This window comes from Sinocyclocheilus rhinocerous, unplaced genomic scaffold (genome assembly GCF_001515625.1).
Source record: "Sinocyclocheilus rhinocerous isolate Xijiao unplaced genomic scaffold, SAMN03320098_v1.1 scaffold18, whole genome shotgun sequence".
In the NCBI taxonomy this organism is placed as follows: domain Eukaryota; kingdom Metazoa; phylum Chordata; class Actinopteri; order Cypriniformes; family Cyprinidae; genus Sinocyclocheilus; species Sinocyclocheilus rhinocerous.
Genome location: NW_015635050.1, coordinates 439,837 through 459,156, shown reverse-complemented (window position 1 = coordinate 459,156; position 19,320 = coordinate 439,837). Strand labels below are relative to the sequence as shown.

General features: G+C 42.0%; 1 protein-coding gene across 8 annotated transcripts in view; it reads right to left on the bottom strand.

Annotated features, from left to right (window-relative positions):
- znf536 (zinc finger protein 536) overlaps window positions 1–19,320 on the bottom strand; it is a 177,866-nt gene that overhangs the window by 35,141 nt on the left and 123,405 nt on the right. For 7 of the 8 annotated variants that reach the window (XM_016560711.1, XM_016560717.1, XM_016560719.1 and 4 more), the window contains one exon: window positions 16,554–18,263. In XM_016560711.1, coding sequence (XP_016416197.1) covers window positions 16,554–18,263 — 1,710 coding nt within the window. Of the gene's footprint in view, window positions 1–1,585; window positions 1,687–16,553; window positions 18,264–19,320 lie in introns of all 8 variants that reach the window. The other variant, XM_016560718.1, reaches the window with a different exon arrangement.

The following is a 19,320-nucleotide window of genomic DNA, read 5'->3' as shown; positions in this document are numbered from 1 at the left end:
CTCTATCACCTCAGTCACAGCAGATGTCAAATGCTGGTAAAATGCAACGGCGCGAGATCCTGAAGAGCAAAGCTCTCTTTATCCCTTTAGCGTCCGTGGCTCAACTCTTTGTAGTGCGACTGAAGTGCAGTGAAGTGGGCCGTTTTCACCCCCCTTCCCAAACGACCGAGTCCTAACAACCCCCCCACCCACCCCCTCACGTCTGATTGTTGTGATTGGGGTTGACGGACGGGGCCCCCAGTTTGAAGTCTTAACAGACTTTGATATCTGTACTCGGCGCGTATCACCAAAGACACAGGGAATGAATGAGATTGAGGGGGAACTGAGAGAGAGGCAATGAACAAAAGCATCTGTGGAGTGGTCAGGGCCAGCGGCAGCATGTGTCAGAGGCTTTTTGAAGTTTAACCCCCTTCCTCTCTCTCTTCTCCTCCTCCCCGTATTCCTGCCCCGAAAGACCCCTCTTCTCCCTCACACTTCCTGCTTTCTGGGAGAGCCCAGTGGCGACACATATATATACACGCATACACACCAACAGCCTCATCCAACCAATTACCAGCCCCTTGACTCGCATACGTAAGACAGCGCCGCTTCAAATAAAGGCAGGAAACGGCTGTTTATTTGCTAAAAATGAAGCGTGTTAAATTGTTCAGATTGAAATATGAATGAAAATATTATATCGAACACATGTTTAGGAAACAACATGTGTTCGACACCAAGAACGATAACTATAAAGATAATTATAACAATACTTACTGTATATTAGCATCCAGACCAATGAACGATAATGTTCTGTTTATTATAAACACACTCTGCAAATATGTAATCTGCCACTTGCTTGAGCTCTTTAAAATCGGGTGGATTCTGATTGGCTGTCAATGATTTTAGCATTCATCAGCTGGAATAAAAAAAAATGATTTCAACAATAATGTGTCATTGGCATTATAGTGTGGACTATTCTCATACTCTCACTATTCTCTTGGTGTGAACGGGCCTTAATTCACAATTACAGTACCAACAGGAAGTCTTTGTGATGGCCTGCGAGCGAAAACTGAAATCCGAAAGCAGCAAAGTTCATCTAATAAGGAAAAGAGATAAACGTGTGCAATTCTCATTTTCTTAACTTGTGTTTCCGCAGATTCAAAGCGCTGAGTTTTAGCATAAACAGCAGGCAGGAAAAGTGGGTTTTTAAAAACTCTGTCTTCCTGGGATTGAGCGTTCGGAGCAGAGGGATGAAGAAAAGACTAAACAGATGTCACAGCTTGGCGGGAACGAGGGAGTTAAATAGCTTTATTTCTTTCCTCCCTCTTTTTAAATGTCTCACGTATAAACAGATTTTGTTGCTTCTTAAAGTGGGCTCAAAATTAAAGCGTATCATTTTACACACATATTGCATGCATATTAGTGAGCCCCAGCTGCCTGTGTCCTGTTCTTAAGAGCCATATGATTGAGTTAGGGGCCCGGGTATCAGATAAGATTTAAGCCTGCTCTCCCTCTGCACTCCCCCCTCTGCATTTTACTGCTAACTTATTAAATGGAGAGAAATTACATTATTTTTCTGAGTGTATGTGTAATTATTGTCACACACCTGTGACTCCTGCCATAAGACGACAAGAGGAGGAGAGGAAGGAAGAGACGGCGGCGAGGGGAGAGATGTCGCTCGGAGCAGCGGGAGCTCTGGGTTTTTTCCTTTAAATGGTGGGTGACAGAAAAAACAGCGAGCTTGTTAATCACCGAATCTCTGTCGTGGGGAGAACTTGGATATTCTAACAAATTGAATGGCAGATATCGTTGTGAATTTGATCTGAAATTAAGTGTCCTTTCATGTTGTTTCCTTCAGACAATAACATTCTACATGCAGCCTGAAGTTTATGGAAAAGTTTCCCTTTTTTGTCTGCCAAACAGGCTTTCTTTCCACATACCACCAACAAACCGTTCTGTGTTGGCAGTTCTAGATGGCGAACAAAACGTCTCATCTGAAATTCTGATGGATGCGCCAAACACACGTTCGTTCCTTTCTTTTCTTTCGTTCTTTTTTTTTCTTTTGAGGGGACCACCCCGTGGAAGGCAACATGTGAAATACGGCTCTGAAAACAAAGGAAATTACCTATTAGAGAGGGAGCAATGATCTTCTTTTGCCCCGACTCCAAAAAGTGACTCAGAATGTTGTAATTGTTTACCTTTGACACTGACCGTAATTCTTCTCCGCTCCGCCGTAACAGAATATTTCAGCGTCGCTTTTCAAAAGCTCTCCTTCTCGCTCTCTCGCCACACCGGCGATGCCTCAAATGTCATCGAATCACTCGGTTTAACGTATTTCTTTTCAACACCCGCTCTTTGCTTCACAGGAGGAAGGGCCGAGCGAGTGAGAAAACGACAAGAAAAGCAGCAGATCGGCTTGTTTAAGATATCCCGGCATTGTTTGCCGTCAACTAGGCCCTTAAAATGTGACCTCCGCTCCGTCTGCGACTTGTGCAAATACATCGGGTGCCACTCAAAGCCTTTTATTCTGACACTTTTGAAAGGGCCGTTGATAAAAGCTAAGCACGTCAGGAGGTTTTACACTGTCAGTCTCGCTTTCCTGTGCTGATCTAAAAGCATGGAAATAGCAGCGTTTTTTGGTGTAATGTTTTAATAGAAAACAGATGGCCGCAGATGTAGGGCTGCACAGAGCTGGGTGACATGTCTTTAATATTTTAGAGTGGTCTTGCTGTAAATGTAGAAGCAGCTGTTTCCTCCCCGTTGTAAATTTGGAGTTTTTAATTTGTGATTGACAGCTATTGGATTTGCTGTAAATTACAAAAATGAATATGGAAGCGATGGAACCGACGGCCAGGAAGGGGGGAGGAGAGGGGCATTTGACACCGTTCACGGATGAATAGATTTATGTGCACCCAAATGTGAGGTATTTACGTTCTCTCTCTCTCTCTCCTCGGTCTGATACCGCTATATACGCGGCTGATATTTAAATGTACATGAATATTAAAATATAAGTGCGGGTGGAGAGGATGCGAGCGGGGGGAGGTGTCACGCGCACGGGGCGGCTGGCAACAGAGTTCTATTTCGATGTGTTTGTTTAGCTGCTGTTCGTTTAGTTTTAATGTCAGCCGCGAGTACAGCTCCCTTGACGCTTATGGTAGAGGTGATTGTCATCAATTCGCATCTTGGCATTTAAACCACCTGCTTCAAATATGCGTATTTGAAATGCAAATGAACTGCATATGCCCAGACAAATTAAAAAACATGGTGAGTAAACACTTTTGAAGTCATAACTTTCCCTCTCTTTTTTGTCATCAGGGACTTGCACTGTCAAATGTTCTTTTACTTGAGAAGGCAACGCCAGACAGATAATGCCTCTCAGAGCAAACCTGCATAATACTAACTGATTATATATTTATTTATGGTTTTGTTCACAAGGCATAGAGAGCGGTTATGTTTTTATCTCGGCCTCAGCTTGATTCTTATGCCTCTGGAGTGTTTTCGATTAACCGTTTCTGTCTCTTTTTTTTTTGTCCTTCTGAAAAAACAAATGCATTATATTTTCTCTCCTTATTTTCCACCTCTCTCTTCTTCATCGCCTGACACTACCGTTATTCAAACATCAATAGCTATATGTCTTCTTTAGCACTGACTCTTTCTTTCATATTGATATTTATATGTGATCATTACTTTTCTTCTCCAGGCTTTGTCTCCGAGTGTCAGCTCTAAGGTGCAATATCCAATAGTGCATTCAGAGCAAAACGCAGAGCAAATATGCCGCATCAGGCTGGATACCTTTATAATGAACGCGGTACATAATTTTTCTTAAGGTGTCAATTGAAACATGATCACGTTGCGCATCTATTTTTTTCTTTCTATCTGCTTCATCTGTTTCTGTCCAGGCCGTGTGAGAGGATACTACTATAAAGATGAGTTTTTAATCAGGCAGATGGCTGACACGCTAAACACTCTTCCTGTATGTGTAATCATTGCCATCACTCTCATTAATCATCATCATCATCATCATCATTCTGGTCATCATCATCGTCATCATGTTTTAGATAAAATAGAAACACATTCACAATGACAATCTGTGCTTCAGCAGTGCATTATTTTTGTTCCACGAAAAGAACAAGGTGGGAACCCCCCCCCCCAAAAAAAAAAGACCCGCTAAAACTTCTGCACCACTGCTTCCCAGCATCTCCCTGTTCTCCCGGTTTTGATAAAAGTTGCTGAATGTTGTTTCTCAAATTAACGAGCAGCCGTTTCATTTTGTCAGATGAAAAATTTGAAGTAAACAGGGAGGGAAGATGCACATGAAACGGCTTCATTAGTGTTAAGGACCCCCTTCTAAAACGGACTCAAACGTCGGGATCACTCGCCACACCTCATCGAGTATCGATTGTGCCGCCGATCGGGCTCTCAGGAAAGCGCCTGTCATCCGTTTGACGAGCAGTTGTCAAGCACGCACAGTGGCCCGTGCACCACCAACGCCGCCGCCTCTAACGTTCACGCACCTGTCAACCGCAGGCAGGCAGAGCCCCTGATGAGGTGTTACCTAATTGTGTTTTAGAAAGCGATGACACCTCATCTCTACCTCTCTCTCGCTCCACTATGATATGTCTCTTAATGCAATTAGGCATAATGAAAAAACTAGAAATGGTGAACACTGGAGGGCTGCTGGAAGTGATGCGGGGTGGGGAGGGGGGGTTGGACTTCCTGTGGAGAGCAGGCATTCAAATGAGAACATAATAGGAACATCAGAACAAGAGCAGTATTTTCTGTGAGATGACAACAACATTAAAAAATCCAGGTAATTAAAAACATACTCTGTGTTTTGTCAAAGTGGCCGTCATTGTTGAAGTTGAAGCCTCTCCCCCCCTCCCTAATGATTTCGGTATAAATACGTATAATGATCTCGGAAAGAGAAAAACGAAGAAGACGGTCAGAGAAAAGCAAGAGAACAACAACAACAACAGGGGGAAAAAAATAATCAATCAAAGTATTAGACTGAAAAGTTGTTCTGTTCTCAAGGACATCGAGTTCTCGGGCATTCTGTCGGAGCTGTCCAGTAGAAAAAAAATGAGACATAACTTGGATGAGACGCCAACGAGAGGGGAGGGGGAACGGAGGGGGGGAGAGGAAAGAGACACAGAAATAAACCCAACTCCCATCTGATGACCAGCTTGTCTATAATACTGAATCCCTGCGCTGTGCCAAGATGCAGAAACAGGATAAGTCCAGATCGGAGAGATTTGAACCGGTCTCGGGCCTGTGCGAGAGCGGCGACAACTTTCAAGCATGAACGAAATCGCTGTTTCACCTGCTTAACAGTCCTTTTCGTAAGCCGATAAGAGATTTGAGCGTAAAATCGAGCGAGGGAAAGAGAGGGGGGGAAAAAAAACATGATACATGGCATTCATTTTATCGTTTTCTCCCCCCAAAAAATTACAGGACAGATGATGTGGCCATCTTGAGATCGTTTGTCAACTGTCAGCCTGGGTTGACCTTGCAAAAAAAAAAAAAATACAAACAGGGAGGGGGCTGATATCATCTTTACCAAAAAAAAGGTAGAACGAGGGGAGAGAAAGAACCATTGTTTTTGATAATAAAAGAGACATTTTTCCTTCCATTTGAAGCGCCAGTTAAAAGCGCAACCAACATGGAAATCCATTACGAAATGCTACTTAAAAAGTGTGACCAATCCTTGTGCAGTCAATTAGGGACTGGAGACAGTCTATGATGTTTGTCGGTTAGGGTCTGGCGCGTTCTGATCAGCCAGGATTTAACGATGAGGAGGAGAGATTTGGTTAGCTTTTTATTGTTTTTTTTCATCCCTAGTTTTTTCCATGGGAAGGATACATAGATAGACGGATGACATGGATGGGAGGGGGCAGCCAAGCTCTGCTTATCTGTTTTCTTCCTCTCTCTCTCTGTCTTTCCATTTACAGAAGAATTAATGTGCACAGCTATGTGCTCATCCACTGTTCTGAGTTTTATAGCATGAAGAATGTGTTTGTGGAGCGGAGATTGTCCAAAAAAAAAAAAAAAAAAAGCTGTGTTCTTAAACTGAGTGCAGAAAAAATACATAAAATGTAATCTAAAGTGTGCAAAAAGAATGACTGGCTGGAATAAGTGGGGATGAGGTTTCATATTAAAAAAGATTTATCTTAAAGTATGGTGCTAATCCTCAGATTAATCCCCCCTCCTCCTTTTTTTTTGCATGCTGGCTTTCATAAAACCTATAACCCATAAAGTTCTTACATTTTCTGGAAATAGGCACGCTAGGCCTGATTTTACAAGAATTGCTGCCCAATGAATCATGCCGAGAATTCATCCTCTAGTGGTGTGCGACTCCAGAACTGATAATTAAACATACAAAACAAGTTTTTCAAAAGGAAGTGCAAAGAAACAAAGAACTTGTTACATAAATGCAGGGAATTTCGTTCACTAATCAAAAGAAAGAATAATGGCGGTTATCACAGATAAATGCAAGAATTGTTTTCAAAACTGCTGGAGCAAAATGTTTAATAAAATGTATTAATATGAATAATTATTATCATTGTCTTTCCTCTTTGTGTTCTATATAATTTGTAAATCAGTGTTCTTTGCTTCAGTGGAAACTCATCACATTAGAACTGCCTGTAAACTGCTGTTAGGCTGAAACATATGGGTGCATGCAGTCGTTAGCCCACTTCATAAATATTTCATTCATATTTCCTGTTTGTGTGCGTGGAGCTGTGTGACTGAAAGCCTATGCATGTGTGTGTGTGTGTGTCCGTGACTCTCTCGCTCTCTCTCTCCTTTTTTTTTTCTTCTTTCTGTGTATAATTAAATCTCAGCAGATTTCCTTTGAAACTGCTAATCATACCAGTAAATCAAGGCTGAGATTTATCTTGATGAAGGAACAGAAAATAACTTCTGAAAGTAACAAAAACACCACTCGAGAACAAACCGAAGCAGGCAAAAGGTGAGCTTGATTTCAGACTTTGCCTCGTAACTGTCATCAGCCATCATTCAGTCTCAAACGCGCACAAATCGCAATATTCTCCACGCAGGCAGTGTGTTATAGTGTGCGAGAGAGAGCTAAAATGGGATCACAGGCCACTTATTGAGTTCTGGCGGACACAAAAGGCCTACTGTTGCAGACAGCTAAAGCTGAGGCAGTTACTGTACCTTTCAAAACTAATATGTAACCATATCTGTTTTAATGGACGATTCGTATTACTGTGAATGCAGGAGGAAAGTTGTTCCCATCTCCCAAGCCCTAGGAAACTCGAGTCCCGACCTAATGGCCCTCAATTGGAAGGTGGCCTTTTGTGAAAGGGGCATCGCATTTGTAGAAAAAATGACAGATGAAATGTTTCCGGTGATGTAAAACATCTTCAGCTTTTTTTGACAGCACAATGGCACTTACTGTGCTTTATGGTCACAGTGGCGACACAAAGGTCATTCCGTATATGACTCAGCGGACAAGGGCAGCACTGAATGAAAATTAGGTTATATGTGATCAACCAAGTTATTAATCTGATTAAAATGGATTCTCTTTGCTTCCTATTTAGCAAGGCTTGGGAGAGAGAGGGAGTAACACACACAGAAAGAGAGAGAGAGAGAGACGAGGGGGGAGGAAGGGAAACAATAGAACATTCTGTTTATTTATCCACAGAAGAGTGGCGGCGCAAAATGCAGTATAAATTTGTTAACGCAAAAGACAACATCAGTGGCGCGAAATGTGCATTTTTACTTTCCACATGCATCGTGTCCTTGCGCTGCCGCCTCATCCAGGTAACCTTTCTAATCCTGATTAAATTACTGCAATTAGAACAGCAGCTCTCCTACCTCCCCCCATATTTCCCTAATAAACAATACGCCATCTTAAATCCATTCGATGGGATTTGCATGGAACAATGCTCGAGCTCGTGCGATTTATTTCCATCTCTACAGAGGAATTAAGTGCATTTTTTAACAGCTAATGGTATAATGTGGGCTTATTTCTCATGCAATGCTTTTCTTTTATGTTGCTCCTCCACTCCTTCTATTTGCAGGAACTTTGCTTCCACCCCTGTTTATTTGAAGTCTAAATCAAATGTGGCTTATTGGACCGGCTCTTCTTTCGCACAGCAACTAGAAGTACGTGGAAGATTCCGACAGATTCGTCTGTAATTGCTACACGACCTCTCAAAACACACCCCTGCTGCCTCTGCCTCAGCCAGACTGTGTTTTCTGTATTTGTTTTATTAACTTTAGCGCGTTGTTTGCCATTGATGTGGAATAAAGGAGCAAATAAAAGTTGACATACTTGTGCTTTTTTTTCTTTTTTTAACTCCAGCGCCTGCCAGCCGGAGTCGGGGCATATTCTCTCATTACGTTTGGAGTGTATGTCATACGCCGTTTGTAAGCATGATCATTATATTGTGTGTGTGAGGTGTGCCCTTGCGCAGGCAGGAAGTGTTGTTCTGCCGGTACAATCCCTCTGAGAGCAGATCGTCACATCTGAGGGCACCTGGGGAACGCATGCAGCACAGCTACGAGGAATACCTCCAATTGAACAAAGTCGGAGAAACAAAACAAAACAAAAACAAAGAAATAAGATCAAATATGTGAGGGGGGAAAAAAAAACTCTGGGTCAAGGAGCAAATCTATTAAGTATTAGCTTAAGGGTTTCTGTCATTAAATGCAAACTATAGTGGGCTACGGGGGAATAAAAATAATGGAAGCATGCCGTGATTACTGCGCCAGTGAGAACACTTCATATTCTCCTCTCCCAAGGTTTTCTCTAACAAGATCTTTCTTTCCGTCTAATATTATGAATAGCATAATTGTTTTGCTGTCATTAGCATTGAATATTTCACTGCCTTTGTTGTCATACTGGAACCCGATCCTTTATTCAGCGACCACTCGCTCTTTTTCTCCCTGCTGGAAACGACGAAGCCTACTGTAGCCTACTGTATGTCGGCAAGGTACGAGGCAGGAGTGAAAGAGAGTGAAATTACGAGGCCTTTCAAAAGCTTTCAGCTCCGCCAAAGTTGATATCGGAGTAAATTAGCGTCAGGAAAAATATTTTTAGAGATTGCACAGCTGCTGGATGAGAGCAACAGGTACCATCCAGTGGGCTTGACAACAGCTTTTACAATTAATTGCTCTTTGAAACCAGAATTTGCGTCGCTGAGTGACAAGGCGCTAATTCACCTAGGTTGAAGTTAAAATGGTAATATTGAACATGTGAAATAGCACCTCGCCTTCACCCGATGAGCCTTCATCACACTCCGCACAATGGAACAAGTGGAGATGCACCAACACTGTCTGTCACCTCAGAGACTTCCAAGGAGAGGGAAAGAGAGCGAGCAGTCTTTCATTGTGAGAGCGCTTCCCTCCAGCAGTGTGCTCTGAGATGGAGAAGCGTGGGACAAGGCTCAGAGAAACAGTCTGATGTGTCGTGTCAAGAGTCTACCTTTACTCTGTAATAAGACTGTTTGACAGCTCTTAAATGTACCACAACAGTTTGCTCGGAGGCTGACAGCATTTAAACTCCCGGTGAAAGGTTAAACGTCATCTGTCAGAGATGAATGATTCGTCTCGGAGTCTTTTATAAATCAGTCGTACGTAACATCCCGGTTCGTCGCAGGTTCTCTGGCCCCGACTTTTTACGGTAAGGAGCTAAAGATTACGGAGGGCCTCGGCGTTCCCGGGGGAGGGATTAAGTGTGCATAAAACACGGACCGGGCGACCCTCGGCCCGAACGCATCATCAGTGTGACGGGTTCTCCAGCCTCTCCGCGGTCGCCCGAACGCAGGGGCTGCGTGGATGCTAGCAGACTAACACGAGCCATATTACTGTTAATTAGCCACCTGATGAGGACAGCATTACTGGCAATTACCAAGTTTCATCCCCGCGCCGCTTTTTAAGTATGGAGATCTCTTTTTACCGAAAGGGAGATGAAAGTCAGGGGCAAATAGTGAGCGAAAAAAAGGGAAATCAAGTGATGTTTTGTCTGTTCTGTGTTATATTCTCTCTCATTCGCGCTCGGCGTCTCTAATAGTTCTAGCTGTCTGTAAATTAGGAGACTGCAATAATTACTTAGTAGTAATTGCTATGTGGTAAACGAGCATGTCATTGAGGTGACATGCAGTCGTGTGTTTGTGTGTGGAGTAAATTGTGTTTCCAAGAAAAAAATATTTCATGAATTCGAAAACTGCACACTGTATGGCAGTGGTTCTTCACTGGTGGGTCGCAGGTCTGTTCTGATTGGGTCATGGACAGTACAGATTTCTTTTTTTAAACAAGATTAAGTAAAAACATATAAAACAATATTATATTTTTTTAAATAAAATGTAATAATTTATATAAAATATACATTTAAAATCATATTGTTTTATTATTCTTATAATAAAATCACACTAAATGATATATAGAGTACACATAATAATCATATTGATTTACTGATATTGGTTTTATTATAAATTGTATATTATTATTAAATAATATAATATTATATATTATATTTCATGAATTTAATAATCGTAAACTATGTGGCAGTAGTTCTCAAATGGTGGGTCGAGACCCAAAAATAGGTCGCAAGTCTGTTCTGATTCAGTCATTGAGTACGTTTACATGGACAACAATAATCCGATTTTAATACGACCTTAATCCGGCTAAAGTCATAATCGAAGTAAACACTAATCGAATTAAGACATGTGGAGTATTCCTATTTTAGTCACATTACTGAAGTGCAGAATAGACATGTAAACACCTTAATCAAATTATTACCGTTGTGTAGGACTTTTCGCTGCATTTTGCGACAGGATACACACACGGCAGTGCTCAACTGTTTGATGGCAAATAAAGTGCTTCAACACCGCAATCGTCTGTATGCATGTACAAATAATTAACTGCACTTGAAGCTTTCATAAAATTAAAAATGAAACACCGAAAACTGTACAATGTCATCATCACGAAGACGAACTATATGTTTATACGTGAAATTCCGGAGGGGACGTCAGATGGCGTCACGTGGGACGTGATGACGTGTGCCATTAATCGATCTATGTACTATAACATGTAAAACGGGAACATGAAAGGAATATTCTAAAAGCAACTCATGTAAACACCATAATCATAATATTGGCTTATTTAGAATAAGGTAAATAATTAGATTACTGATGTCCATGTAAACATAGTCATTGTCAGTAGAGTGAAAGAGAGAGAGCGAGAGAGAGAGAGATGTTTATTATCTATCATTATCCTACTAAATTACATTCCAGATGTATATTTATTTTATTTAAATCTATGATTTTATAAAAAATTGTATGATATTATCATCATTTAAAATATAATAATAATAATAATAATAATAATATCTAAACATTACATTTTAAGTTTTGTCACTTGTTGTCCATTAATGACAACCACTGCTTTATGTTATATGAAGTCTACTGAAATATATAATGTGATTTAAATTTTGTGAAAAAATAAAAGCAAAAGAAATATTGAAATATCTGATCTATACTAAATGTTACTTACGTGGAAGTGTGATGTGAGTGCAAGCATGTGAGGACGTGTCATCATGTTCCTCAGTATGAAAGGAAAGTCACAAGTCGCGTCTGTTCCTTTACATCTGTGGGTTCACTGTGCGCATTGCAGGCACCTTATGTTTTTAATTATCATAACAGAACCTGGTCAGAGAACAACACACACTCACACGAGCACTTTATTACCACACTCACTGGAGAGAGACAGACTGAAAACAAGAGAAAGAGTGAGAGGTAGAGAGGCATATAAAGTTAGAAGAAGTTAGCGAGGGGGGGAAAGATGGGAAAGATGAACTTAAGGCTGACAGGAAGACAGGAAGTAGTGCACTCTCTCTGACCCGCACCAGACTGGGGTCAAGACCCGCCCAAGAGAGGCTCTGATCCTACACCCTCCTGACAGTGATAATTGGCCACTGGTGACTAAACACCATTTACATTTAACTACCCACTCCTGTCTGCTGGGCAAGATACACGCTAACACGCACACAGGCTAGCAGACATGCGCTAAAATGAAACAAGTAAAAATACTGGGAATTCCTAGAGTATATTCACACGTCTTCTTTAACTGCAGCGTTTATAAAGGCCTTTTCTACTCAGAGTTTGTAAGTCTGCCACGACATATTAAGGAGGACACATTGTAAATTGATAAACCCAAAGGGATTTGCATAGAAGAAGAAAAGGAAAGACATAAACCAATCCTCCTAAGCATACATCTCTTTTCTGACTTACATTTATTCACTCGCTTTCATACACCCAGTCCCTATTTCCTTCTATCTTTCTCTGTCTCCAATCATCTGTCACTCTCACTGAGTGGTTTGGAGTGAATGGGGGCAGGGTTCACTGCTTTTCCACCAGGGGGTGTCATGGCCTTATGAACTAGGACGGTTGGGGTGTGCAGCCCCCTCTTTCAGCAGTCCTTCAAGTCTGATCTCTCTATACATACATTTTTTTCTGTTCATCTCTCTTTCTCTGTCCGTGGCTTGAGGAATGTCTTGACTGTGTGGCAAAACTGGATTGTGGGTGGTGGCTGGACGGCTTTTAGCGGTAAACATCTGAAACCTGGGCTCCTAAGCACCATCTAGGGCCTCAGACACTCACACAGACGCACATTTTATACTATTAAGCAGGGCTAGAGATGAAAATTCACACACTTTAGACAGGCCGGGTAACTGCGCTCTGTACTACAAGCGTGCTCTCGCAACTGCTCCTGTGAGAAATCTAAATGTGGTCATTTTTCATGAGGGCTAATGGAGACAGGGCGGGTGAATCAAGATAACTGTTTACGTACACTGCAAGCTACGACGACCACGACAATGAAAACAACAACAAAAACAAAACGGGGTGAGGGTAGAGAGTGTGTGGAAAAAAGCTCGTTGAGAGTGATGGTGGCAGACGGAAAGGACACTAATAATCTCATTTCTCTCGTTGGTCCTTTTTTTTTCTTTGCTGTAAAGTGGTGCTTCACAATAAATGAAAGCACTTTTTCTGGTGACACGTTTCGATTCTTATAGCGCACCAGCAAACATTTAAAAAATGTTGAAGGCTAGGTTTTTACTGTCTGCTGGCCTTAACAACATTTCGCACAGGTGCCGCTGATAACCGGGACTGATGTGTGGTTATTATAACACGCGTAGCTTGTGATGATATGTTGTTAAATTAAGGGGAAGACAAAGAGGAGCAAAAGAAAGAACACAATGCTCGAGACATGTGCAACGTATAGATGAAGATATGCCACTAACAGACCTAGTATTGATTATATGATACACTTACACAATGGCTGCCTTGCACAATGGAACAAGGCCATTAAGCAATGTGAACAATACAAAGCTAATCCACTAGACTACACACAGTCTGAGGTGTCTGATAGAACTTGGCGCTAAATCGTAGATATACTTCATGATTAATATACTATGCTATGCTGTGTTTCAAGCCTTTTTTTCTACAAATAATGCTATAATAATCTTAACGCTAATCTGAGTAGATAGTAGTAGGCTATTAAAGAAATAGCTTTTTAGTTTTAGCTTTCTGGTATTTGTTGTGATTGAAGTAAAATGTGCATTGTGTTTAAATATGGGAGAGGGTTAATCTACAATACTATGAATGTAAGATACTTGACATGCAAGAGAGAGTAAATGTGTTTGTGTGTCTTATAAAAGCGGTATAATAATGAGGGTGTCACTTTAAAATGACTCTCACTCATTCCATCCCGGATGTCAAGGCATGCCATATTCAGCTGAGATTTCTAAATATTAATGATTTATGCACTATTTGCTTCATCTATGCCCAGCCCCAAGGAATTGTGCAGAATGTGTTTCACTCAATTTTGTACAACAGACCCAAGCACAAAATACTCCAGATCAGATAGTTCCACCTGTATGGTATTTTACATCTATTTGGGTTTCAAACTGAAAAAAGTGCTTGTGCTGTTTTTGTATTTTTGAGTCAATTTCTATGCTATAGGCTATATGCACAACACTGGTGAGGTGTGAATTGTCAAAGTACATATACTATAATACAGAGGAGATGTGTGAATGCACAAAATGTACAAAAAAAAATCAAATTTCCTAACAACTATATCTGTCTTGTTTTCCAGTAAAAATATCTAAACATCCTTAAAACAATAGCTAGACTTTTTTTTTTTTTTTGCTTTTCTTAGCATGCATATTCCAAGGAGAAAAAATCTGTCAGATCTATTATATTTGTTTGTTTGTTTGTTTTTTACATATTTTTTTTAAGGATACATGCATATTTTAATGGAAAACAACACACAGAAATAGTAGTTAAGAATGCATTTTAGTAGAGTACCTTCCCCGGGTGTCGAAATCTCTCTCTCTTTCACACACACACGCAAACACACACACACACGCACACAAAGTATGTAGAACAGGTTCAGCGCTAATACTAACACATTCCCTTCAGAAAAGAAAGAATAAAGTGTCTGTTGAGTTCTCCTTGTGGTCATTCAATGGTTTTACTGTATGTATTACTCAAACATGCCCACATACTGTCACAGCATATACAGAGGCGCTCAGCTGCCCGTCAGCATCCAACAGCAACAAACTGATGGAGTCATGCTTTAAAAATGCCTAACAAAAAACTTTTGTTCTGTAGACAAAGCCTTATCTCTAAAGGTCAGTCCCTATTCACAGCAGCAGGAGAGGAGGACGTCACAAGGGCACTTTTCAAATGTCTTTGATTAAAGAAGGATATTACAATACGATACATTCACTACGATGACAAAAAACTAGCATTCATTTTCAGCCAAGTGAATGACCTCCTCTAAATATTAAAAATGCAACAGGTTCCTCCATGACAGACAAATTTTCCATAATTGAAAGGTCAAAAGCACCATTAATTGTTAATGTAAACCGTTTTGAAGGGGGAAAGTGAAACACATGGCAGTCTTGAGACTTCACTTTTCTCTCTATTGTATCCCTTGTATGAAAGATGGTGTAAAAACGGACTATGGCATTCCTTTCTTTTGTAACTTCAAACTATCATGGTGGAAAGATGCTTAATTCTTTAACAAAGCTGCACAAATATGTGTTCATCTCTTTGACTTTTTATGTTTTTGCAAGGTTGTGACTAGAGGATTTAGCCTTTTTGTTTTTCTTTCCTTTTCTTTCTCAAGATAACTGACTCACATTGCCGACTAGTTCAGCTGACGTGAGTGTTAGTTGTTGACTCCCTTGTAGTCAACATTATGGTGAAACAGAGATCCAAATGTCACTGGACAAAAAATACCAGATGTAGTAGCCTACCTATAGACAGCTTATATTGAAATAACTACTTAAAATAAAATAATTATTACTAAAATAACTCAGACCTATACAGACTTTTTGTCATCCAAATCACTGTTGATAAATTAGTGGTTACTAATCAAGCACAATACACAACACAACTAAACTGGATTGAATGAGCAATTTGCTAGTTACAAATTAAAGGAACAGTAAGTATTAAGATTTGTGAGAATGAAGCAGCTTAATAAAACGTCTGTTAAAAATACTTGCAGTGCCAGTATAAACCCCCTGGTTAATCCTACACCTATTTGCTGTAAGATTGTTTTACTGGGAGCAAAAAAAATAATGTCTGCCTTGCTCCTGTGTTTGCAGAGTACAAGTAATAACACCAATGTAAAGCACCAAGCTAAGAACGTCTGTCTCAACTCCAGAATTGAAAATGAGTTGTCTCCTTAATGAATAATATATTAAGAACAAAAGGAAAATGTAGGATACATATGTTTTATTACCTTTATTACCTATCTCTCAAGTTGTGAGAAATTGCCTTAAAAAGGACATCTAAAGGCTGTGGTACCCACTTACTTTCTACTACAGCTGCCCAAACCAAACTACAAATTCAGTTCTTAGAGATTTACTCTCTTTTTTTTCATTCACAGTTACTCTCTTTTTCTTTTTATCACCAAATGTTCAGAAAGGGCAGTGTGAAACACAGTAGTCTCAAGGAGCACCAGTAACCTTAGCAGAATCATGAAAGCTGACAGATCATTTTTCACAAGGCCATAGATCCCGGGCTCTTATAAAGTAATGGGCTTTTGGGAGAGGCCTTTATGAAAGCTAAGATAGTTAAGTTCTGTGAGCTAGAGATGACACAGGGACCATCAGCTCCTGGTCTGTTCCAAAGCAGACACCCTTATTCCCAGAAAGAGGAGGGAAAGAGAGAGGGTGGGACTGGAGCTCTTGTAAAATGACAATATAATAAAGATTAATATGTTACTTTGTCATCCTGATGGTCTCTAAACTTGCCCGAAATGAGGTTGAAATCACTCAAAAGCAAATATTGCTCCTTTAGAGAGTTTGTGTATTGGTGCAGCTCTGACCAATGAGGGAAGCATTGAACAAATGTCTCAATGTGTAATTTCTTCACAGATAAGAAATAGTAGATGCTGTAGTGATGATGTGTTGCTCATAATGCAGTGTATACCATGTGTTTACTAGTCTGAGAGTGTGTATGTATAACAGTAAGTCATTTTGAAAGTCACTGTTCATTGATTTATGACACTAAAACAGGGCTTTATGTTGTCATACTCACCAGAGGGGTCATTTCTTTTCATGCTGCTGGTGCCACTGCCTCCTCCATTGGAGCTGCCGCCAAGGCCTCCGTTGAAGGCTGCGAGGTTCTCTGAACTGTAGGCCCGCAGGACAGATAGCATGTTCATCTGATGCTCCAGGTGGGCTTGACCAGGCTTTACCAGGCCAGGAGGACCACCGCTTGGGGAGAGAAGACCAAGGCCTGTCTGCTGCTGCTGCCACTGCTTCTCAGGGGTGGGAGGCTGAGGAGGAGAAAGGCCAGCGCTTTGGGGGCCCATAGTCAGCTTGCATCTTTGGATGTCCTTCCCTGACAATGGAGATTCAGGAAGCATTTGCATGGATCCACGGTCCTCCTCCTCAGTGTCACCCATCTCCATCTCTTCTTCTTCCTCTGCCTCCTCTTCATCATCAGAACGCATATGCCTCTCTGTAGCAGCGAGGTTAGGCAATGATTTGTCACGACTTACTTCATCTTCTTCAGACTGGCCGCCATGTTCTTCAGATGCCTCTATTTCGCTGCAGGACGCCTTGTCGGATAGGTCGTCCAGGGGGCCCTGACCACCCATATCACTGGGCTGAATTTGCTGCTGGTCCAGGAATCCCACAGGCCCTCTACCAGAGCCATTATACACAGGACCAAAGGGCTTGTAGAAGTCACTGGAGAACGTGCCCATGGAGGCTCCATGCGGGGGCTGCTCCAGATGGTTGGACCAGCCTGCTTGTCCCTTCAGCTCCCCAGACTCAGTCTCTCTGTCCCTGGACGGGGCTCCCTCATGGTGATGAAGAAGGCCTGGTGGTGGTGGAGCCAAGCCAGTAGCTTTTCCTGCATGGGAAGGCTCTCCGAGGAGGTGCTCCTTAGCATCTTTTCCTGGGCCACACTTGCCTTTAACCAGATGGTTGGCTTGCAGGTGGAGGGCCATCAGCTCCACAGAGGCAGTTGTGAAGGAGCAGAAGAGGCAGCCATGCCAAGCAACATTGTCCTGGATGGTGATGGAGGCTCCAGGGAGAGACCCTGCTTCAGGTCTAACGGACAAATCCAGAGGCTCATACTGGGAGCGGCCACCCTCAGCTGGCTTGACGACACTGGTGGGATTCTCTTCCTGGTTTGCCTCACTGGCTCTTTTGGTCTTGGTCTCGGCACTCTCCTGGCTAAAGTGCTGGCCATGCAGCTGACTCTCTCTCATCCTTTTTTCTTTCTTCATGGAGTTGAGGACAAAGCTGTCCATGAAAGCCTGCAGGGAGCCCTGGAAGTTGACGCCGTTTCCCACCATACTCTGGTAAGCTCGGCCCAGGTCGGAGAAGCTGGCAGGACTGTCCCCTGCAGAGGCTGGCCCCTCAGGACTCTTCATGCTCTCTGAGGTGGGCTCTGACCCTGGTCCGTGGCGATCACGTTCCCTTTCACGGTCTCTGTCTCTGGGTGAGAGCATTCCTGGTGGTACCCACTGGTGTGGGAGCATTTGACCCCCTCTGAAGTCAAGACCAGAGGGCATCACCCCTTTGAAGACCCCGCGAAGGACATCGGGGCGAGCAAAGACCCCACTGCTACTGCTGTTCTTGGTGTGGTCATCCTTGTTTTCAGAAGATGGAGGGTGGTTGGCTGAGGGGCCACTTACATTCTGTCGCTCACGGTGGTGGCGCTCCAGGTGGTACTTCAGAGAAGCTGATTGAGTGCCTGCATAGTCACAATGAGGGCACCTGTAGGGCTTTTCACCTACAGTGAGAGTGATAGAAAGAAACAAAGACAGACAGGAGCTGATGTCAGTACAGCAGTAATAATAAAGGTGCCAACAGCTCAGCAGGAACCCTGGGCTTGTTCCACCTGTCAGAAGAAGAGCAAAAAGAAAAACAACATGTAAATATTTGACAGGAATCATGGCAGGGATTACGTCAAGCCTCTCTAAATCTCACATTCTGCAGCATTCGACCACATTTATCACTTAGTAAACAGTCCATCAGCCTTTTTGAGAGGAGGGAGGAGTTTCAATACGGGTCGATCCAGCTCAATCCAGATCCTAGGAGTGAGCCATCACTCACGTCAGCGCCATAAAAAACATATCACCATATGGTGCCTTCAGTCCACTACAGAGATCATATTTTCAACTGACAACAAAACTGTCTGGATGTTATCTCTGCTCACATGGGGAACTGCAGGCTTGTGGTGCTGCTGGTTGCTGCTGTCTTTCGCTCCCTCACTTTCTGTCTCTCTCCTGGCCTTGTCTGCTGTCAAGCCTCTACCTTGGTGGTGGAGCTGTTCTGTGGACATTCTCTATTTGCAGTTTATCATTGTGAGGATAAATCAAGCCCCACAGAAGCTCTTTATTCCCCCCGGAGGACAACTGTGACCCCTCAGTCCAAAATGCACCCAATAAAAGGGCCTCATTTGAGAGTGAAGATAGTCTAAATGATATAAGCACACCATATGTGGTGCACATGAACATTCCTCATAAGGCAGCCTCACACTGTGGATTACAAAATGCTAACCAGCATGAAATGTACTGTAAAAGAAGGCATGCAGGCAGTTTAGAAACACATGCAAATGTACAAGAATTCTTGTTAAAAGTGAAAAGGGAGTAGCTTTTAACAAGAGAAAGAGTCTAAATTGCATTTGCATGATCCGATCAATATCGATATAAAATACTTTCTGACAACAATTAGAATAGGCTTGGAATGAAAGCTAGATTTATAAGATCAATAAGCAATAAACTAAATGCAAGGCTTGATTTCAGGAATTTAATGGTGACGTGCGAGATGGAAAAAAAAAAACAGTG